This window comes from Brassica rapa, chromosome A01 (genome assembly GCF_000309985.2).
Source record: "Brassica rapa cultivar Chiifu-401-42 chromosome A01, CAAS_Brap_v3.01, whole genome shotgun sequence".
In the NCBI taxonomy this organism is placed as follows: Eukaryota; Viridiplantae; Streptophyta; class Magnoliopsida; order Brassicales; family Brassicaceae; genus Brassica; species Brassica rapa.
The window spans coordinates 9,489,789-9,510,971 of NC_024795.2; the positions used below are offsets into that span (position 1 = coordinate 9,489,789).

General features: G+C 32.8%; 4 protein-coding genes across 4 annotated transcripts; 2 read left to right on the forward strand and 2 right to left on the reverse strand.

Annotated features, from left to right (window-relative positions):
- Window positions 1-6: 6 nt before the first annotated feature.
- On the forward strand, window positions 7-756 carry LOC103866898 (napin-like). Its single transcript, XM_009144901.2, has one exon. It carries the CDS (start codon window positions 30-32, stop codon window positions 576-578), a length of 549 nt encoding a protein of 182 aa, XP_009143149.2. The 5' UTR covers window positions 7-29; the 3' UTR covers window positions 579-756.
- Window positions 757-6,064: 5,308 nt separating this feature from the next.
- On the reverse strand, window positions 6,065-6,637 carry LOC103868541. The gene has a single exon (XM_009146628.1). It carries the CDS (start codon window positions 6,635-6,637, stop codon window positions 6,065-6,067), a length of 573 nt encoding a protein of 190 aa, XP_009144876.1.
- A 6,345-nt stretch (window positions 6,638-12,982) lies between these two features.
- LOC103866887 (napin-like) lies at window positions 12,983-13,765 on the forward strand. The gene has a single exon (XM_009144891.3). The coding sequence runs from the start codon at window positions 13,042-13,044 to the stop codon at window positions 13,588-13,590; it is 549 nt and encodes a 182-aa protein (XP_009143139.1). The 5' UTR covers window positions 12,983-13,041; the 3' UTR covers window positions 13,591-13,765.
- A 3,233-nt stretch (window positions 13,766-16,998) lies between these two features.
- On the reverse strand, window positions 16,999-21,126 carry LOC103866928 (kinesin-like protein KIN-14M). The gene is made up of 16 exons (XM_009144934.3): window positions 20,911-21,126; window positions 20,572-20,770; window positions 20,296-20,440; window positions 20,100-20,209; window positions 19,908-20,027; window positions 19,447-19,827; window positions 19,295-19,369; window positions 19,056-19,202; window positions 18,837-18,975; window positions 18,656-18,765; window positions 18,357-18,518; window positions 18,078-18,286; window positions 17,915-17,996; window positions 17,721-17,825; window positions 17,534-17,638; window positions 16,999-17,449 (listed from the first exon to the last, which is right to left on the reverse strand). Exons 2-16 carry the CDS (start codon window positions 20,737-20,739, stop codon window positions 17,270-17,272), a joined length of 2,238 nt encoding a protein of 745 aa, XP_009143182.1. The 5' UTR covers window positions 20,740-20,770; window positions 20,911-21,126; the 3' UTR covers window positions 16,999-17,269.
- Between the last annotated feature and the right edge of the window lie 57 nt (window positions 21,127-21,183).

The following is a 21,183-nucleotide window of genomic DNA, read 5'->3' on the forward strand; positions in this document are numbered from 1 at the left end:
ATAACAAACAAAGTTAAAAACATACACAAATGGCGAACAAGCTCTTCCTCGTCTCGGCAACTCTCGCCTTTTTCTTCCTTCTCACCAATGCCTCCGTCTACAGGACGGTTGTGGAAGTCGATGAAGATGCCACAAACCCAGCCGGCCCATTTAGGATTCCAAAATGTAGGAAGGAGTTTCAGCAAGCACAACACCTAAGAGCTTGCCAACAATGGCTCCACAAGCAGGCAATGCAGTCCGGTAGTGGTCCTAGCTGGACCCTTGACGGTGAGTTCGATTTTGATGACGACATGGAGAACCCCCAGGGCCCACAGCAGAGGCCTCCGCTGCTCCAGCAGTGCTGCAACGAGCTTCACCAGGAAGAGCCACTCTGCGTTTGCCCAACCTTGAAAGGAGCATCCAAAGCCGTTAAACAACAGGTTCGACAACAAGGAGGACAACAGGGACAGCAGGGACAGCAGCTGCAGCAAGTAATTAGCCGTATCTACCAGACTGCTACGCACTTACCTAAAGTTTGCAACATCCCGCAAGTTAGCATTTGTCCTTTCCAGAAGACCATGCCTGGGCCCTCTTACTAGATTCCAAACGAAACCCTCGGGAGTGTATATACCACGGCGAAGAGTGTGGTTGTTGATGTATGTTAACACTACGCAGTGATGGTGTGTGTTCCATAAATAATGTACTTTAAAATCGATCGAGGCCAATGTAATAAGAAGTACTCTGAAGACCGTAATAAAAGAGAAGTTTTTTTGTTGTTGTTACTCTTGCTACTTGATAATAAAGTGATACTGAAGGATACGCCAAAAAGATCAAAAGAATTGAATTTTTTTTTTGTTCCAAACGAATCAATCTATTCACAATGAGATAGTAGTCTACTGAACAGTATAGGCCAAAATCTATATATATTAATAAATCAGGTCTTCGTAGCTGCATCAAGACACCAGTAACTCTTTAGTTCCTCATCTCTCATCTTCAACTTTCTTTTATTGGTTTGATATACAGTAACCATTTGCTTTGCTTCAGATCTAAGAAGGCTCCACATAGTGATTTTGTCGGCCCAGTCTCAACCCCTAATACCACTTATTTTGATTGGAAGCGGCAGTACCTAAAGTCTCTGTAGATCGGTGATTCGTTTTCAGGTTTTGCTTTCATCTTACGCTGACTATTTTATGAAATTTGATGCAGGTTCTTCAAAAAGAAACAAATATCAATTCTTGGAATGATTCGCTTATTAGGTTTTTTCAAAACTTTCTTCTTTGACCAGTTTTTAAAGATCTGATGTTATAACTTATAACTAGGATAAGACCCGCGCCTTGCGCGGGATTAAGTTATTATTTTTATTATATTTTGGAGAATGAAACAATAGTTTGGCTTCATCTATATTATTAAAACTGAAGTACATTTGAGAGTTGTTTGGAAACTTGGATAGTAGTATAAATGAGAATTGTTTGGAAACATGGATAGCAGTACAAAATAATACTTACTTATCTTAATTGATTTTTTAAAAGATTTTTATTCTATTGTTAATCAATTCTAACCCTTCATCTATTATATTTACTAAATAAGTTAATATAATTTATTACAGAAGTACAAAAAAAAAATTATTTGTTTTCAATTTTTATTTTATCTTTTACATTCATTTTTCTCACTTTTAATTATTACTATACAAAATTCAAATCAAAATAATAATTTAAAACTAATTTATATAAAAAATTGATTCAAAAATATATATATATATATATTTAAAAAACAATTTACTAAAATATTTTCCAATAACCATTTAAAAAAATATTTTTACTATATATAAGAAAAATACAATACAAAACTTAATTAAAACACCAACTTAAATTATGGTTTTTATATTTCATATTAGGTTTATAAATATAATATATGTGATTATTTATATGATGGTACATATAAAATACTATTAGTTATATGATTACTTATATTATGGTACATATAAAATATGATTAATTATATGATGACATATATATGATATATAATAGTGGCAAGAAAAACAAAACTTATTTGTTTTCAATTTTTTTATTTTATCTTTTATATTCATTTTCTCACTTTTAACTATCTCATTAATTATATTTACTATAATATTTTTCCAGGATTATTTACATATTAACTATAATAATTCGACATATTTGAATGAAACCACTCTATTTGTGATAAGAATTCAAAATGGTTAACAAATGTTTTTTTTAATTTACTTATGTATCGGTTAGACATGGACATTCGGATAACTATTCAGTTACGAGTTATTTCTTTGGGTTATCATGCTTTTTGAGTTTTGAAACTAGACTTCATTTCAGTATTAAAAAATTTTCATGTGTATTTTGAATCGGGTCCAGATGAATTCAGTCTTGATATATACAAACCTACAAATATCTAAAAACTAATGTATTTGACGCCGGTACGGATATTTATATGAAAAGTAAGAATATTAACCGATTCAATTCGGGTATGCTGAATTCAAATTAAACTAAAAATAACCAAATAACCAAAAGTAATCATATTACTCTATTTGATTTAGGTTCGATTATGATGTATAGAAATTTAAAAGTACTTATGCAATTAATTATATTATAACACATATAAAATATATAATACATATCAGAAAAATAAAAATATCAATTTATAAGAAAGTAAAAATTAACACCCGCACGGACGTGCGGGTCAATCTCTAGTTTGGATTATGGGTGTTCAATCCGGATATCGGGTTGGTTTTGGTTCGGTTCGGTTTTTTTCGTTATTTGGTTAGTAAAATATAACTACTATTCTAAATCCATATTTACTTTGACTTTAGTCTTTCACATACTTTTGAAAGATTTAAACTGGACGACTAAATTGATCAGCCAATCTTGTTGCTTTAAATCATTAGTGTTTATATATATATATTATTTAGTTTGAATATTTATTAAATAAAAATTCATATGCGTTATATTTTATGATCATTTGTAACTTATTATAACAAAAAAATAATCTATTGATCACAAAATTTTCAGAGTGGGAATATTCAAATTTCTAAATAATATATAGACGTTTTGAAAAATTCAAATATAACATATAAGAAAAAATATAAATGTTTTTATTATATATTTAATGTGATTTTTTAATATCTTTCAATAATATAAAATAAAAAAAAAGAACTAAGATACCAAAATTGTTATCAAATATTTATTATTCATAATAATTAATTTTCATATATACGTTAATCATATTAGGTAATTTCGTAGCTTCTAATTAAGGAAAGTGCAAAAACATTTTGGTAGATTATTTATCAATTCGATAGTTAGTTTAATAAAAAATATAATGTAAGTTAAGATGGACAAACCTATTTTTCTAAGAATAGTATATTTTATATAGTCATTTATTAAATGAGAATTTATAATCATACAGCTCTATGATCATTCATATCATTTTATAACTGAATATTTAAATCATCGATAACAAAATTTTCAATGTGAAATCTTTAATAAGTTTATAATTTATAAATGTTTTTGAAAATTCATTGAAAGTTTTAATATTAAAATATTTATGTAATCTTATGGTATATAGTATAATATATATATATATATATAAATATATATATTTTATTATTAAATGATATTTTTTACTCATATGGTTTTAAAATAATGTGTATCTTCTTATAATATTAAATAAAAGTTCATATTAATACAATTTTATGATCATTTGTAACTTATTATGACAAAAAAATAATCTATTGATCACAAAATTTTCAGAGTGAGGATCTTCAAATTTCTAATAATTTATAGACGTTTTGAAAAATTCAAAATATAACATATAAGAAAAATTATAAATGTTTTTATTATATATTTAATGTGATTTTTAATTATATTTTAATAATATAAATTTAAAAAAAGAACTAAGATACAAAAATTGTTATCAAATATTTATTATTCATTATAATTAATTTTCACATATACGTTAATCATATTAGGTAATTTCGTAGCTTTTATTTAAGGAAAGTGCAAAACATTTTTTGGTACGTTATTTATCAATTCGATAGTTAGTTTAATAAAAAGTGTAATATAAGTTAAGATGGACCAACCTATTTTTCTAGGAATAGTATATTTTGTATAGTTATTTATTAAATAATAATTTATAATCATACGGTTCTATGATCGTTCATATCGTTTTATAACAAAATATTTAAATCATCGATAACAAAATTTTCAATCTGAAATCTTTAATAAGTTTATAATTTATAAATGTTCTTGAAAATTCATTGAAAGTTTTAATATTAAAATATTTATGTAATCTTATGGTATATAGTGTTTAATATATATATTTATATTTATTTTATTATTAAATAATATTTTTTACTCATATGGTTTTAAAATCATGTGTATCTTCTTATAATAAAAATGTTAAACCATTGATCATTAATTTTTAACATAATAATTTTAATAGTTTTAGTCATTTATTGTCGTTTTTAAAAATTCAAAATATAACATATACGAAAAAATCTAAATTTTATTTTTATAGCTAATTTGATTGTTTAATTTATTTTAATAATATAAAATTAAACAAAAAATGATGGAGGATATATACATTGTTATCAAATCTTTATTATTAAACTCATTAATTGTCATATATATATTAGTCATTTATGGTAATTCCGTAGGTTTTATTTAAGGAAAGAAAATATCATATCATATCATTATATCATATAGTTTGACCAATTTATGTATCTAACAACATATAAAAATCGAATGTGGACCTACTTATTTTTCAATTGAATGTAATTGACTACCTAATTGAGTGCCACCTATGCATTGGAGCCTCTTTTAATTAATACAAAATTGAGGTTACATCTTTTCAAATGTTCCTCAATTAATATATAAGGGATGTTTCCATATCGCCGCGGAGCAACAGCCGGGTCAAAATTAACAGCAAATCTTAGGAAGGATTGACTTGAAGAGGGTGAACAAGTTCAAACATTGCAAGCCGGAACAAACCACTTTGGCCTCACACTTACTTTCTTCCCAACTTAATATCCACTGCAACACAACCGTATGAAAGGTAAAACATCACTTGGAGAGGAAGTTAGCCTTTATTACAATGTAATTTCTTATAGATTCAGATCAGAACTGATTTCTAGGAAATGCCGATGATGGATTGTTTAGAGCACCCGCAATAGTGTACCAGCAAATGGAGTCCTTAGGATTAATTAACTATTTTCTTTTTTTTGAATAGTTAAGGATCATAATCAGAATTGTTAGTCCAATGATGTTCTCCAATTTGGAGTTCTTAGGAATATAAAAATAATAAACTTTTTTATAAAAGTGAAATTAAAATTTTTATTTATTGCATTATTAAAGATAAAGATACAATATTTATTAACCAACAATCAACAAATTGGTTCTAAATATTTTCAATTAAATCATTTTTCAAACGTTGATGTAAACGCTTATCGCGAACATCATCCCGAATGCCGAGCATATTAGCAATAGTTGTAGGCCTGTCGGTATCCACCGTGAACTTCTAGTGACGTCTCCCTCTTGAAATTCAGATATATCGAATTGAATGTATCCATCTCGTTTATTTTCGACAATCATATTGTGTAGTATGATACATGCTCTCATAATCTTCCCTATCTTTTCTTTGTCCATTAAAAGAGCCGGATTTTGACAATCGCAAATCGAACTTGTAATACTCCAAACGCCCGTTTCACATCTTTTCGGGTTGTTTCTTGAATTCTAGCAAATAACTTTGCTTTAGGACCTTGAGGGTGCGAGATAGATTGGATAAATGTTGACTATTTGGGATATATACCGTCTGTGAGGTAGTAAGTCAACTTATACATGTGTCCGTTGACCACATACTCTAACCTGGGAGCTCGGCCTTGAAAAATGTCATCAAAAATAGGAGACCGATCGAGGACATTAATATCGTTTAAGATACCTGGAGGACCAAAAAAGGTGTGCCATATCCAAAGATTTTGTGAAGCCACAGCCTCTAAGACAATTGTCGGGTTTCCTGATCCACGTGCGTACTGCCCTTTCCAAGCGGTTGGGCAATTCTTCCACTCCTAATGCATACAGTCAATGCTTCCTACCATCCCGGGAAACCCGCGCTTCTCTCCAATATCGAGGAGTCGTTGAAGATCCTCTGGTGTGGGTCTTCGTAGATACTCATCTCCAAATAACAGTATTATTCCTTCAGTGAAATGGTGTAGACACGAAAGTGCCGTGCTTTCTCCAAGTCGAAGATATTCGTCTACCGTGTCAGCCCCAGAACCATAAGCAAGCAGACGAACAGCTGCCATACATTTTTGTAGTGGAGACAGGCCCAACCTCCCGGTTGCTTCTCTTCTTTGTCGAAAGAAAGGAACGTTCTCTGAGAGGGCATGGACAATACGCATGAATAATTCCTTACTCATGCGGAAACGACGTCTGAATAAATGTGTCGAGAATGTCGCTTCTTCGCTGAAATAGTCATTCCATAAACGGTTGTGTCCGGCTTCACGGTTTCGTTCTATGTAAGCACGTTTCCTTTGCTTATAGGTTTGGCCCTCCATAATGTCGTTGTATGTATCTTCGACGATTTCATCGAATAATTCATCCAGTCTTTCTTCGACTTCATCGGATGAAGAGGATGACATTTTTTAGGGATCCTTCCTTTAAAAATAGGTTTTTAGTTGTATATTTTAATTCCAAAGTTTTGTTCCAAAAAAAAAATACGTTTTTAGTTCTATATTTTAGTTCCAAAGTTTTGTTACAAAAAAAATATACTACAAATGATTTAACAAAACTTGAGATCAGATTAACTTTGGAACTAAAATTTCTCAAATATACTTGACAAGTTTAGTGATCAGATTAACTTCAAAGTTTCTCAAATGAATTATATAATTCTCTAGTTTAGTAAGTATATACTACACAAGTTACTGAAGAATATACTACAAATGATTTAGATACTACACAATCTCGGTATATAAAAGAGGAGAACCAGTGTTACCTATAGATAATGTAGTTGTAGTTAAATAGAATCAGAACTTGAGATCGTTGGATAGAAATCCAAGCAAGAGAAGCAACTTGTTGTACTAAAACGAAAATATTACAAGAGAAGCAATTTGTTGTACTGAAACAAGAAGATACAAGTTCTGATGAAGAGGAAGCAAAGCGAAAGAGATACATAGCTAAAGACGTGCAAATGACAACTACTTATAGTACATAGATAGAATCTCGTGACTTGATTCACTTGAGCTAAACAACAAAAGACTTTCACAACACCAAATGCACCCGTGACTTCGTTCACATGACCCTGCAACAACACAAAAGACAAGAGTGAGCGAAGTTTAATAGTAAACAAGTACACAAAACAACAGTCACAACTTAACATACGGTTAACATCAGTTTATAGCATCTCAGACATTAGTTTGAGCTTAAGAGATGTCTCCATCTCAGATAGAGGCTCTTTTTTCCCGAGTAAACGATCAAGCAACTTATGCCTAGCGAGTTTTTCTTTAACTTCCAACACGCCCTGTAACTGTGACAATTCTTCTTCTCTAGCACTCTTCTTCTTCTTGGTAACACCTTTAGCTGCCTTGACCCCGACTGGTCTTTCCTCTGGTTCTCCCACTTCCGCTTGTCTATCAACCTCCGCCTGGACTGGTTTGCGCTTTTGACTCCCACCGTCCTTAGTCACATAGGTGGAGCACCATTTCTGGTCATGCCTCAGCTCCCTCCAGGCATGTTCCATGCTGAACTTGACTCCGTGATCGTTGAAGAAGAACTCTTGGGCAGCTCTCATCACATCATCATCGTTTTGACCACTTCTCTGTGCCCTAAGAGCCGCGTCATAGCTCCCAACAAACTTGCAGACTTGCTCATTTATCCTAGCCCACCTCTGCTTGCACTGCCCAAGCTCTCTAGGTATAGTCCCAGCCAGATAAGGGCTCGCGTTGTAGTATTGAACAATCCTCTTCCAAAAAGCACTAGCTTTTTGCTCATTGCTGACCACATAATCTTTACTTGTGTTAAGCCAAGCCCCAATGAGGATTTGATCCGCTTTCAGTGACCATTTCCTCCTCTCCTTCGAACCGGACTCGGCAGCAGGTTGTGTTGAATCAATTTCAAATGGAGATTGACTATAAAGTAGGTTAACAAAACCAGTGGTGTTATCCATGGTTAGAGAATGGTTGTGTCGCTCTATTAGCAACACAGAGTCTTAAGTAAGCCATTTACATTTTTTTTTTCAATTAAAGCAATTAAAATCTGAGCAGTTAGGAAGATAGGAAGCAAAGAACTAGCATTTATCACCAATCAAATCCGACTAGTTAGTACAATCCTAGCAAGCTAGAGTCTTCAGTTCACTATTTCTAAACGCTAACATTTATAACCGATCAAATCCGAGGAGTTACGACGGTAGAAATCAATTCACCTTCATTAAATGACTAATTGCTTTTATTCAAGTGGGCGTACCTTGTTAGTAATGACATTGGTTCTTTGAGACACTCTCGTTTGAAGCTAATCCTGAAAAGAAAGAGAAAAAATAGTCAACGAACTCACCACGCAGAATATTAAAAAATGAACTACGAAAAGCACAAGGAGATATACTCACCACACAGTAACAAGAACACGGAACCTATTAAAACTAATAGACAGCACCAGCTTCTGCTCACTCTCATTAGCGTAACTCCTGATTTCTGGTTAGATAACTCAAACACACTCTTCTCTAGCAGCATAAGCTTATGCTCACTCGCATTGCCTTGATCCTTAAGCAGCCTAAGTTGTCTCTGCAACTCGCTCATCTCCTCTGTGACCGCAACATCCCACCATTTCCAGATGTGGCAGTCTCCATCATCCACATTCTCGCATGTGAAGTACCTCCTGCCGGGATCTTTATGAGTGGAGGATGTTGCAACAACAGGCTCACCACCACAGTAGCATAGCCTCGGGATTCCATCATCTGCCTCTGGTTGAGGTGGGTACTGAACCGGCTCTGGATTATTGTAGCTACTCTGACCTTCATCCGCATACAACTAAGCTTCTGCTTGAAGAAGGGAGGTAATGTCCATCGAGTCTGATGATGAGAAAGGCTGGCTGTATGAATAATCTTGTCCCATATTCGTTAACCTGCAAGAAAAAAAAAATTAAGAACAGAGCTAAACATAAGAGAGAATGAAAAAAAAAATTAAGAACAGAGCTAAACAAATCCTAACAACACACACACACACATGATCATAAACTTGCAGCTCATCCGAGAGAACAAATTAGGAAGCTTTTTTTTATGTCTCACAGAAAACTGAACTTCTACTTGTAATCCTTAACAACAAACACATAAACTCAATACACTCAAACAGATAGTTGAGTTGTAGCTAGCAAAACTGTGCAAGAAAGAAACGCTAAGGATATTTTTCGAACCAATTAATACAAACTCAAAAAGCCCCAAATCCTTTTGAAGCCCTAATTTCAAACCAGAAGAACCCCAAATCGATGCTAGCAGTATCGTTTTCAAACCGATTAGTACAAACGCAAATCGTTTTCAAACCGATTAGTACAAACGCAAAAAGCCCCAAATCTGAATTGAAACCCTAATTTCAAACGAGAAGAACCCGAAATCGATGAAAGCAGTATCGTTTTCAAACCGTTAAGTACAAACGCAACAAACCCCCAAATTATGTTCGAACCCTAATTTCAAACGAGATCGATTCAACATGCAAACTAATCTATATCGATTAATCTACATCAGAAGGGTGCGATTTACCTTGTTCAGCCGACGGAGACAAATCGCCGTCTTTCGCCGCGGGAATCGCCGTCTTTCGTAGCGGGATTCGCCTTCGCTTCGTCGAGAGCAATCGCCTTTCTTCGTCGGGACTATTTTTTTTTCTGCTTCGGTCGAGTATAACCAATGTTTTACGCGTAACCAAACCGTAAACCCTTCCATCCATTCAAAACACGCCACGTACCCTAAGGATCAAGTCCTAAAAATCCTTATTAACGTATCAATCCTTACTCCTATTAACCAAACAACTATTATTATAATCCTCCTAACCTATGATTAAACGCTAAGGACCCTGCATGTACCCCCGTTACAGGTGCTCTTATAGATGCTATATCAGTTTAATGGGTTGGCGGTATTTCAATGGTGGCAAGACTTTTCCTTTAAAATTTTAGGAAATGTTCTTTCACAGTTTATTGTTTTCCGGACAGGTCAGGTCAACAAGATTTGGTTTCCTCAAGTTTCTGGTGTTGTTCATGATGCCACATCTTCTAATTTTATGGTAAGTGGCTACTGCAAATCTGAGGAGATCAATAAACCTTTATTGGTTCTTGATATAATGATTGTTTTGCGGAAATATTATGGCGTCGAGGCAAAGAACAATGAAGTTAGAGAAGGTTAAAAGCCGATCAAGATTGGTAATAAAGAAATGCCTAAAACGTGCAGAAGATACTTATTATTTGATTTGCTTATGAGTTCTACCTAGGAGATGCTTGGATCAGTTGTGATCGAAAGACATCACTGAAAGTCGAGGTTTTGAAAAGAACCAATGATTTTGAGGGTGAGGCTTCACAAGAAGATGAGAATGAAGTGAATTATGAAAGCAAATATAGTGAGGACGAAGAAGATAAGAGGAAAGGATCATTCGACCCAAAAAAAGGTTCAAAGATAGTAAACAAGATGGGTCGAGTTCCAAAGAGTCGGGCTCAGAATCTCAGATGAAGATTGAAAAACAAAAAGGCCTTAAACTTGCATTGTGTAGATTTTACCTCCCAAATTTGCCAACGATACTCAAAAGACTTTAGCATGTTAGTTTTTCTTCTGCTGATTTCGTAATTATTTTTGGATTTTGATGGTTTGACTCTTCTAAGCTTTACTGTAAAATAAGTTAAAGCTTCCTATTTCGATTAGTTCCATGGCTTTGGAGGTGATTAGAGGTTTAACTGGGTACAGAGGCTGTTATGGCATTATGGGAACTTGGTGGTTATGTCGCTGTTTATCAAATACACCAGAGTGAAGGAGGTGGACATAACCTTCCCCCCTCCCCAAACTGGATCATTTCATATATTTGAACAGAGCCACATACAATAAAACAGAGTGTGCAGCAGAGCCAAAAAGAACTCAGCACCTTCACCCACGGCATTAACGTGCACAAAAACTTCCACTATACCTCCTACGCTACCGAAGTCATCACAGTTGAACAGATATGTTCCTTTCATCGACAAAAAAAATGAGGTGGACATAACCTTACACTTGAACAAGTTTAAAATAGAAAAAAATTTATAACAAAAATGAAGCAGATCCACATTTGTGTGGTTGAAATTATGGGATGGAAAAACAGCTACTCTAAAATTATTGTATATCAAAAAACGAAACAAACATGATGGTCACAAGGGAAAAAAACATGTTGATCAACCCCAAAACATTTTACCAAGAAACTTATAAACAAATTTTTTAAAGATATCACATTAGTTAACCATCTAATATTTTAAGCTATATTAATAAAAGATTTAACACCATCAATAAAATAAATATCATCGTTCGCGCGGACAAACAACTAGTGTTAATATAAGCATTCGGGGCCAATAATAAAAAATCATCCACTGGGATCAATCAATGACTGAAATCTGGTATAGTCAAATACTTCTAAACTCTTTTATTTTATATTTTTTGCAAAAGTACTTGGAAACTCTTCCTTTCTAAAAAAACAAAAATACTAACAAACTCTTTTAGATCACCATGCATCTGTCAATCTCATGTATCCACTAAATTCCTGCAAATATACTGATGTTGCCTTTACTTATAAACAGTACTTTGATAGCAAAGGTAGTAAATTTCTTTATCATTGATCATCTATATCTTTAATAATGCTAAATACCTAATACTATATATTGTTCAACTCTTGGTGGATGATGGTTGGGACATAACCATTCTCTTCATTTTGTGATACATGTTTCAAGCAGTGGTGTCCAGCCGATTTTGAGATTTTCGGGGCCCTGATAATTAATATTTTTATAAAGTTTATAAATAATATATTTTATCATTTTTGTCAACTCAAAATTTCATTCAGTATTTATTTCACAGCTAATATTTATATGTTATTATACCAAAAATAAAAATACATATACATATATATTATTTTTTAGTGGAGCTCCTATAAAGCATGAAGGCTTCATTCAAAAGTTTAATAAAACGTTGAAGACGCGATCACAAAACAAAACTATCGAACTTTGTTCAAAAAAAATAAAATTTAATAAAACTGTCCGCAGGCTCGGCTCTGGTGGTGTACACACTATTTGGCGTGAACGTAATGGCAGAAAGCATAGAAGTAAATGTTTTAAATCAAATAAATTTGAACATTCATTGAAGTAAATGTAAGAAGAAGAACAAAAAAATGGTGAAAGCAGAGGGGGCAAACCAACAAAATACTGGTTGCTAGGTTAATTTTGCCTATTTTTGTTAGATTTTAACAATGTTTTAGAAAATATATCTTTTCAATTTAACATTTTACCAAAAAAAAAATATTTCTTTTTAGAAAAAATAGTGGGTACAATTGCATAATTTGCATTTGCACCCATACATTCGTCCATACACTAGAGGCTCTACTGCATTTATTACATATTGTACGAGTCTACGAGACACATTTAATTTTCACCATACAATAGATCTTCTATACTATTACTGAATTCTCATTAAGCTCCCAATATATATTTTCAACCGCCCCCGCACTACCTCCAAAGTATATAGACTGTCATCCCACTTACTGAAGGTTTTTTATTTTATGAAGTTAGCTTCTTTTTGAAAAATATCGTTCATAAGATGTTACGCCAGGACATGAGCTACACATCACACATAGCATGCAGATGCGGACGACTGTTTTTGTTCGTCATTTGTCACTCACTTCAAACACCTAAGAGCTTCTCTCTCACAGCACACACAAATGCATGCATTATTACACGTGATCGCCATGCAAATCTCCATTCTCACCTATAAATTAACTTATCAGCTTCACTCTTTACTCAAACCAAAACTCATCATAACAAACAAAGTTAAAAACATACACAAATGGCGAACAAGCTCTTCCTCGTCTCGGCAACTCTCGCCTTTTTCTTCCTTCTCACCAATGCCTCCGTCTACAGGACGGTTGTGGAAGTCGATGAAGATGCCACAAACCCAGCCGGCCCATTTAGGATTCCAAAATGTAGGAAGGAGTTTCAGCAAGCACAACACCTGAAAGCTTGCCAACAATGGCTCCACAAGCAGGCAATGCAGTCCGGTAGTGGTCCTAGCTGGACCCTCGATGGTGAGTTTGATTTTGAAGATGACATGGAGAACCCCCAGGGCCCACAACAGAGGCCGCCACTACTCCAGCAGTGCTGCAACGAGCTCCACCAGGAAGAGCCACTTTGCGTTTGCCCAACCTTGAAAGGAGCATCCAAAGCCGTTAAACAGCAGGTTCGACAACAGGGACAAATGCAGGGACAGCAGGGACAGCAAATGCAGCAAGTAGTGAGCCGTATCTACGAGACCGCTACGCACTTACCTAGAGTTTGCAACATCCCGCAAGTTAGCATTTGTCCCTTCCAGAAGACCACGCCTGGGCCCTACTACTAGGTTCCAAACGAAACCCTCGAGAGTGTATATACCACGGTGATGAATGTGTTTGTTGATGTATGTTAACACTACATAATCATGGTGTGTGTTCCATAAATAATGTACGTTAAAAAGTTTGAGGCTAATGTAATAAGAACTACTCCGTAGACGGTAATAAAAGAGAAGTTTTTTCACTCTTGCTACTTCCTAAAAAGTGATAATTAACGACAGATACGACCCAAAGAAAAACAAATTAATCTTATCCAAAATGAAGCAGTTGTCTAATGAACATGTGATAGACTAAATGTCTAATTAATTAAGCCTTCAAGACCAACGATACTAACAACGACTACGTAGTAATCCGCGCATATGGATGTTAAATATTTTATTAGATAATTTATTATATGGTGCGCTAAGGAATTTGTTGTATAGTTTTTTCTGGGGATGAACATTCATATATCCGTTAGGATTCAGTTAAAATATTCAGATTTTGAAATTTTAAGATTAGAAATTTAAATCAAATCGGATATATACAAATTTCAAATTTTAGCTTGGATTTGGTTCGAATCATTGCGAGTGCGGTTCGGATTTAAGTTTGGATACTAATTCTAATTATGTATATTTTAACAAAAATCCAAATATACTTAATATTAAAATAAAGTAAAACATAAACTTTTGAAAAATGTAAGACTAAATATTTAAATTTACATAAAAACTAGTTCAATTTAAATATTTGGATGGAGAACAAATAAATATTTTCAGTATTTTGAACATTTTATGCTATTTTACATATTTACTTGTGATTATATGGATAATATTTAGATATTTTCATATTTTTGAAAATCTAATAGGTATAAAATTTAAAATAGTAAAAATATTTAAATATATAATTGTTATTTAGATATTTTTGGTATCCAAACTTTTAATTTGGATCAGTTTCGGATCTGATTATGTGGATATTAAACTTTTAGATCCATGTGAGTACTTAATCAGTTTTAGTTTGTGTTTAGTATTGCTTTCAAATCTAGTTCAGTTTGGTTCTTTGGACCTAGATGTTTTACTCAGACTTATTATTTTTCTACAAATATAAAGCAAAATAAAATAAATGTAAAACAAATATTCTCGGTTTATTTAACATACATAATTATTGGACTATAATTTAAAAATACCAATAAAAATAGTTGAGAATCATGTCAATATTGAGTATGTTGCAAAATTGATATATCCTAAAACCAATAACATGTGTTTTCTTATAAACAATTCTTGGTAAATATAATAAAAACACGATACAATCGAGTGAAAAGTATTAGAGTTTCTTGGAAAATAATGTGATCTCTTCACTCAGCACATGAATTCTAATTTTCAATCGATTTCACGAATTTTTTTCTTTTTTTTTTTAATTTTTCTGATGTCTGATTTTTTCTTGCAATCTGATTATGTTTCGTATTTTTGGTATGATATGAAAACTCTGTAAAGAAAAACAATATTTGACATAACTAAAGATCCGACTTTGTGTGTGGTACATTTTACCCCAATTTTCTTAATTTATAATCAATCATAATTATTTATTGCTTTCTTAGTGTGAAAGCATTAAATGACATGCTTCTCTTTTAATATATGAGGGATTTCCTATGTTTTAAAGCATCTTTAGTAAAAAAATAACGTTGAGCGGTAATATAAATATATACAGTTTAAATTAAACTAGAACTTGATACGCGCACCCGCGCGGATGTTTGATTTAACTTGTGTTCAACGTAAACTCATAAACTGCTAGTTTTAAAAACAAATCTCATGCATATTTTTTATGTTTACAAATAGAGTAAAATATATTATTTTACAATATAGATTTTTGATGATAATTTTTTTATTTGTACATAATATTATATTAAAAATTGTAACTTGATACAATTTGATGTAATTGTACTATTCGTACATTAACCTGTTTTTTGTTATTTTATTTTAAAATGAAACAACATGATAATTTTTTTAATTTTTTGCATTAGTTTTCTATGAATTATTATTAATTTTATGATATTTTATTTTCTCAAAAATTGAACGCTAGAAATTTTTATATTTTTGACTAAACTAAATAAGGTAATACTATATTTAAAAACTGTTTTATATAATATATAGTACATATTTTAGTTTGTGTTTTTATTTTCACCACAGAAAAAACAATAACCATTGTAATTAATTAACTAGACTTCAATCCGCGCAGTTGCGCGGGTATTTATTTTTAGTTTAATACATATATATTTATTTTATATCATTAATATTGGTATATATTTTTAATGTTAATCATATATTAAAATAATTATATAACTATTTCAAATACTATAATTTTATATTTTACAAATTGTAATTTAACTAATTGTTACAAACCATCACATTAATTTGTCACATTTATTATATATATTTATATTTTATTGCTAAAAAAATTAATATATGTCTGAAATAACATATTTGAATAATGTTTTGTAGTTAGCATATGCTAATTTCTTATCCGCGCTTCAAAGTGATGTATTATCTTTTAGAAAGTTTTATATTTATTCATTTTAAATAATATATTAATATTATGTATATAAAATTTTGAGATATGTTTATTTTTTTGGATGTATTATATAGTTTACTAATATTAACTCCTTCTACTAACATGTCATAATTTTGTATAATAAAGGTTTTAGTTTTATAAATATAATATATATTAACTTATCATTTTATATAACTTATCATACTTAGTTAAATATAGTAATTTTCTTTTAATATGATTAATAATATAGATTACTTTATGTGACTATAAGGAAATGATTTGTGAGAGAAACCGACATATTGTAGGTAAATATTTTTTAATATTTTTAAGATGATTAAATAGTAAAATAAATATAAAATGATTAAACTGTACCAAATAAGAAAAGATCTAAATATCATTAAAATGAGGAAAATATATCTGAGAACATTAAAAAGATATGGTTATAGTAGTATATATATAAAAATACATTTAAGAGATTTTCTAGGGATAGTCTATTTTTTAAAAAATATCACATCAAAAGAAGTTGTAACTTCTATTTTAGTATTATGTATTTAAATTGATATTTAATGCAGTGGCAGAATCTGTAAATAAAAAATACAAAAAATAATTATTTTATTATAAATAGAATAACTAAATGTGTAAATAAAAAAAATATTTAATCTGATATGTTACCAAACAATTTTCATTTGTTATATTATCTATGTTTTTAAACAGTACTAACGAATAGGCGGATAATCTAGCACGTAATGTCAGGAAACAAACGTCTTTCGTCGTTCACATGGATCAATATCTACCGGTGTAGTTTACAGAGTCAATATGAGTCTGTAATGTTGTTGATAAAAAAATAAAAAAATAAACAGTACTAAAGAGTACTTAGCATATGAATAGAAAAAAATCACTTAACAAATATAGTATGATTTTTGATTAAAAACAAAACAAAAACAAAAACAAATATAGTATGATTAATGTAATATTGTTTATCTAATGCTTGTCTATTCAAGATTTTAGAACATTAATATGTTTTTGTCCACACATAGACAAAACAGACAACACTTAAGGTTAATACACGTTATATACAGATTAAGCACCAACATCAAGTCAAGTAATGACCACGTTTAGGTATCAACATAACTTTTTCTCTCTTGTTTTCTGGATTCGGAGTAGAAAATCTCATCCAAGACTCAAACGATTATCCAACGGCCTGTTGTTAACTTGACGGTGTGCAGTTCCAATCTCACATGCATTCACTCTTGCTGCGAATCTAAGGGAGCACAGAGACTCACCAGTTGAGGAAGGTTCCGGTGTGATGTTAACAAACATTAGCGTCTTCGAGTCTCCACCTAAGCATGGCTGATAACAGAATTCGACAAAATATCATTTCTGTTCGAACATATGATAAGATGGTGAAATGATCATATAATTTTGTTTCTTTACCTGAAGAAGATAAGTGAGCTTCGAGTTTCTGAAGGGTACGTGATCTTCTTTCTTGGCTAAGGCGAATATGACATCACCTAGAGAGGATAAACTCTTGTTGATTGCCTGCGTTAGATTGAAAAGAAATCATTATTCATGAGGTGTCTCTAAAGAATGTATTGTTTTAGTTATTTTCTTGAGACATTACTTGAGTTTCTTTAAGTCTATCACCGGTTGATCCGCTCTTAGATAAACGCTCACTACCGGCAAGATCAATCAAGTTCAAGACACCTTGTACTTGTTGTTCTGTGCTCTGTAAGAAAAACAAACAGCTTTGGTTTAGGTGAAACCAAAAACAATACTTTTAAATCATATTGTTCCAGTAAGAAACTCAATTAGTACCTCGTTAAAACCAGTGATTCTTAATGTGAAGACGAAATGGCTTCTAGATGATTGCTCATTCATCGCAGTTTTCCCTACAGACCTGTACAAAATTGTAAAGAAACAGTTTGCATCATTAGCAGCTTCTCTCAAAGATGAACAATTCTTCAAAACAGATACTTGCCTGTTCCGAGCTGCATGATCCAAGAGGAAAGAAACCTCTCTGCTGCTTCTAACATCAACAACAGTAAGCTCCACAACATGTGTGTTCCCACTAGCATCATGTTTGATTGCATACTTCTGAGGAGAAACGCCATTGTCTGCTCTCACAGCTTCCTTGTTTGTTGACAAGAGATCTCTAATTGTTTCGTTGTATATTTCCAACATAGACACCTATCATATAAACACATAACAGAATCAATATGTACACTATCTATCTCTAAGTCTCTAGGAGATTTGTTACCTGCAACTCATACTTCCAACCCTGTGATCGAAGAGACTGCCTCGTTTGAAATATTTGCTCCAAACATCGAGGAATCAGTCCTTTTTCCTCAGGGTTCCCTGGCCTGCCCATCATTGTATATGTTTTTCCAGATCCCGTTTGTCCATATGCGAAAATGCAAACCTGAAAATGTTTTAATATCAGCCTCAGTCCAAGAATATACAGTGAAACATAGCATTATAATTATTATTATTATTCTGTAGCTTGATTAACTGGTTAGACAATGTATGAAAATGAGCAGATAGAGAATGTATAAGTACCTTGTAACCATCAAGAGCACTCTGAACAAGCTGAGAAATCTCTACAAAGATATCTTCTTGTGATGCATTCGGTACAAAAACCTTATCAAATGTGAAGCAATGCTTTTGCCCTGTCCATAGCAGAACATCAAATGAGTCTCTTTCTTCTTTTGTTATTTCAAGAATCCAAATTTTATCATACCATTTTGCATCAAGTCAATGCCACGACCAAGTGCTTCCAGAGATGTAGGGTAGGAAATGGTTTTGGCCTCCTCACTAGAATTCTCACCCGATAATAGAGGTCTAACCCTACAGAATACGCGTATGTTTCCCTTCAGCTCCTGCAACATTTAAAATGTTTCAGAATCAGCCAAGTTAACTCAACATTTCACACACAAGGGAAATGTACAAACATTTTAACCTGTATGGTATTGTGCAACTTCTTCCGTAGCTTTTCTCCTTCGATGAGTTTAAGTTCAGCTTTTTCTAAGCGAGCTTTCAGCTCGAGAATGCTTTCCTTTTGCTCTTCAAACTCGTTCATTTTCTCAAAGGTAGACAAATCCGCCACCTAACCAAAATGAACAAATATAAAATAAGAATTGAAAACATTTTCATATAAATATTCATTTAAATGTGTTGAACTCAAGAATGTGATGAGACCTGCAGTTTCCTCTCAGAAGCTGCTAACTGATCCTGCAACTCTTGTAGCTCCTTATTTTGAGAAGAACACTTACTCTGGAGAAACAAGATTACATTAGTCATTTAGATTATTTTTAGAGCATACAGAAGTGCATTCAAGGATGAAAACAAACCTCAAGCTCGTTTATGGTTCCTTTGAAGTCATTTTGCTTGGTTGCTTCAGCTTGCAGATTTTTAACTTCTGTAATATGGCGGTCACGGTCATCCTTGACCTGCTGAATCTCCACCTTGAGACTTACAATTTCATTCACCAGTTCATCTTTTTGCTTCATGATATCTTCTTGAGACACCTTGGAGGCAGCAAGCTGATCTTGCAGTGCTTTGAATTGACCCTTTAAGTTGCCAATATTTTCTACAATGCCAGTCCGTTCTTTCTCTCCTCGCTTTATAGTTTCATGGGCTTCATCAAGATCACCTTGGATCTTGCTATTGTAGAGTTGCAAGCTTGAGTTATACTCTTGCAAGAGTTTGTACATGTCATTCACAGCTTGAATCTGAAACACAGAAGGGAAAAACATTCAGTGTCAGCTATAACAAACCATTTCTCAATTCGAAACTTTCAGAGATTCCTCACCCTTTGGTTAGCTGTTTGAAGGTCTCCTTGCGTTTTCCCCAGCTCTTCTGTGAGAGCAGCTTGCAACTTTTCAACAGCAAGTCTTGCTTCTTTCTCTTTTTCAAGCGAACCAGTTGCAGCCTTAACCAGAATAAAACCAACTTAGAAAACCACAAAAGATGAACTTTTAACCAGAATCTAGACATTTCTTACCAATTTCTCAGCTTGTTCTTTGGCAAGTTGCACCTGAACAGAAGAAAAATTCTTCCTCAGCTCATGGATAACCAAGTTCAGCTCCACTTCCTTCTCTTTCAAACTAACCTCTGCAAGCAAATGCATACACGTTAAGTTTTCTTTTTTTTTTGTTAAATCCCAAATGTCCATAATAAGAACCAGCTCTGCAACACACCCAAGTCTGCACAATGCTTCTCGTTCAACTCCATAGCGTTCTTCAACTTCTCTTGCTCAAACGCATAGTCTAACTCGAGTTCTTGAAACCATCGAATGCAAAGCCTAAGCCTTTTCACATAGTCCATAGTATTCTCGCATCTCTCCTGCAAAACCAAGCATAACACTTATAGATTAAGCAACTAAGACTGAACTACAAACCCTTTTGATAATTGATAGATAGACTTGTTTTAGTAAAATTGCATGAAACTGAGAGATCTAAAAAAGAGAGAGAGACCTTATAGTTGTACTTGCTCTTGTACTTGATTCGCTCATGAAGAAGAGCGTCAACGTCTTCTCTGGTGAACTCAACGGGACCATACTCAGATCCTTCAGTGCTCGTCAGATCTCTAGCTCCGGGAAACGATTGCCGGATTCTTCCACCGTTTGTCATCTCCCCCACCATTTTTATTTTATTTTATTCAGTGATTTTTGAGCTGAACAACAAACACTATCAGTGAGTAAAAAGATATAATAAAGACTGAAACTTTAGGTGAATGAAAAAACAAATTCCAGATTTTTAGAGTTTAATCAGAGAAGAACATGCAGACAGAGATTAGAAAGGAAAGAGAAAGACCTTTTGTTGTATTAATGGGTTAAGCTTTAAGTTGTCGTAAGTCACCGTTCTGTTGTTCCCCCGTCGCTCTCGCCGGTGGCTACTTCTATTTCTGTTGTTGTTTGGAGAGAGAGTGTGTGTGTGATGAATGTGGGGCCGTTGATTGGATCTTAATTCACCGAGCTTATGCGATCACATCCGTTGCTTTATTTATTGCTTTTTAACCTTTTTCACCAAATAAATATTGAATACTGTATTTTAAATGGCAAATCTCCAAAATAACACATTTCTAAG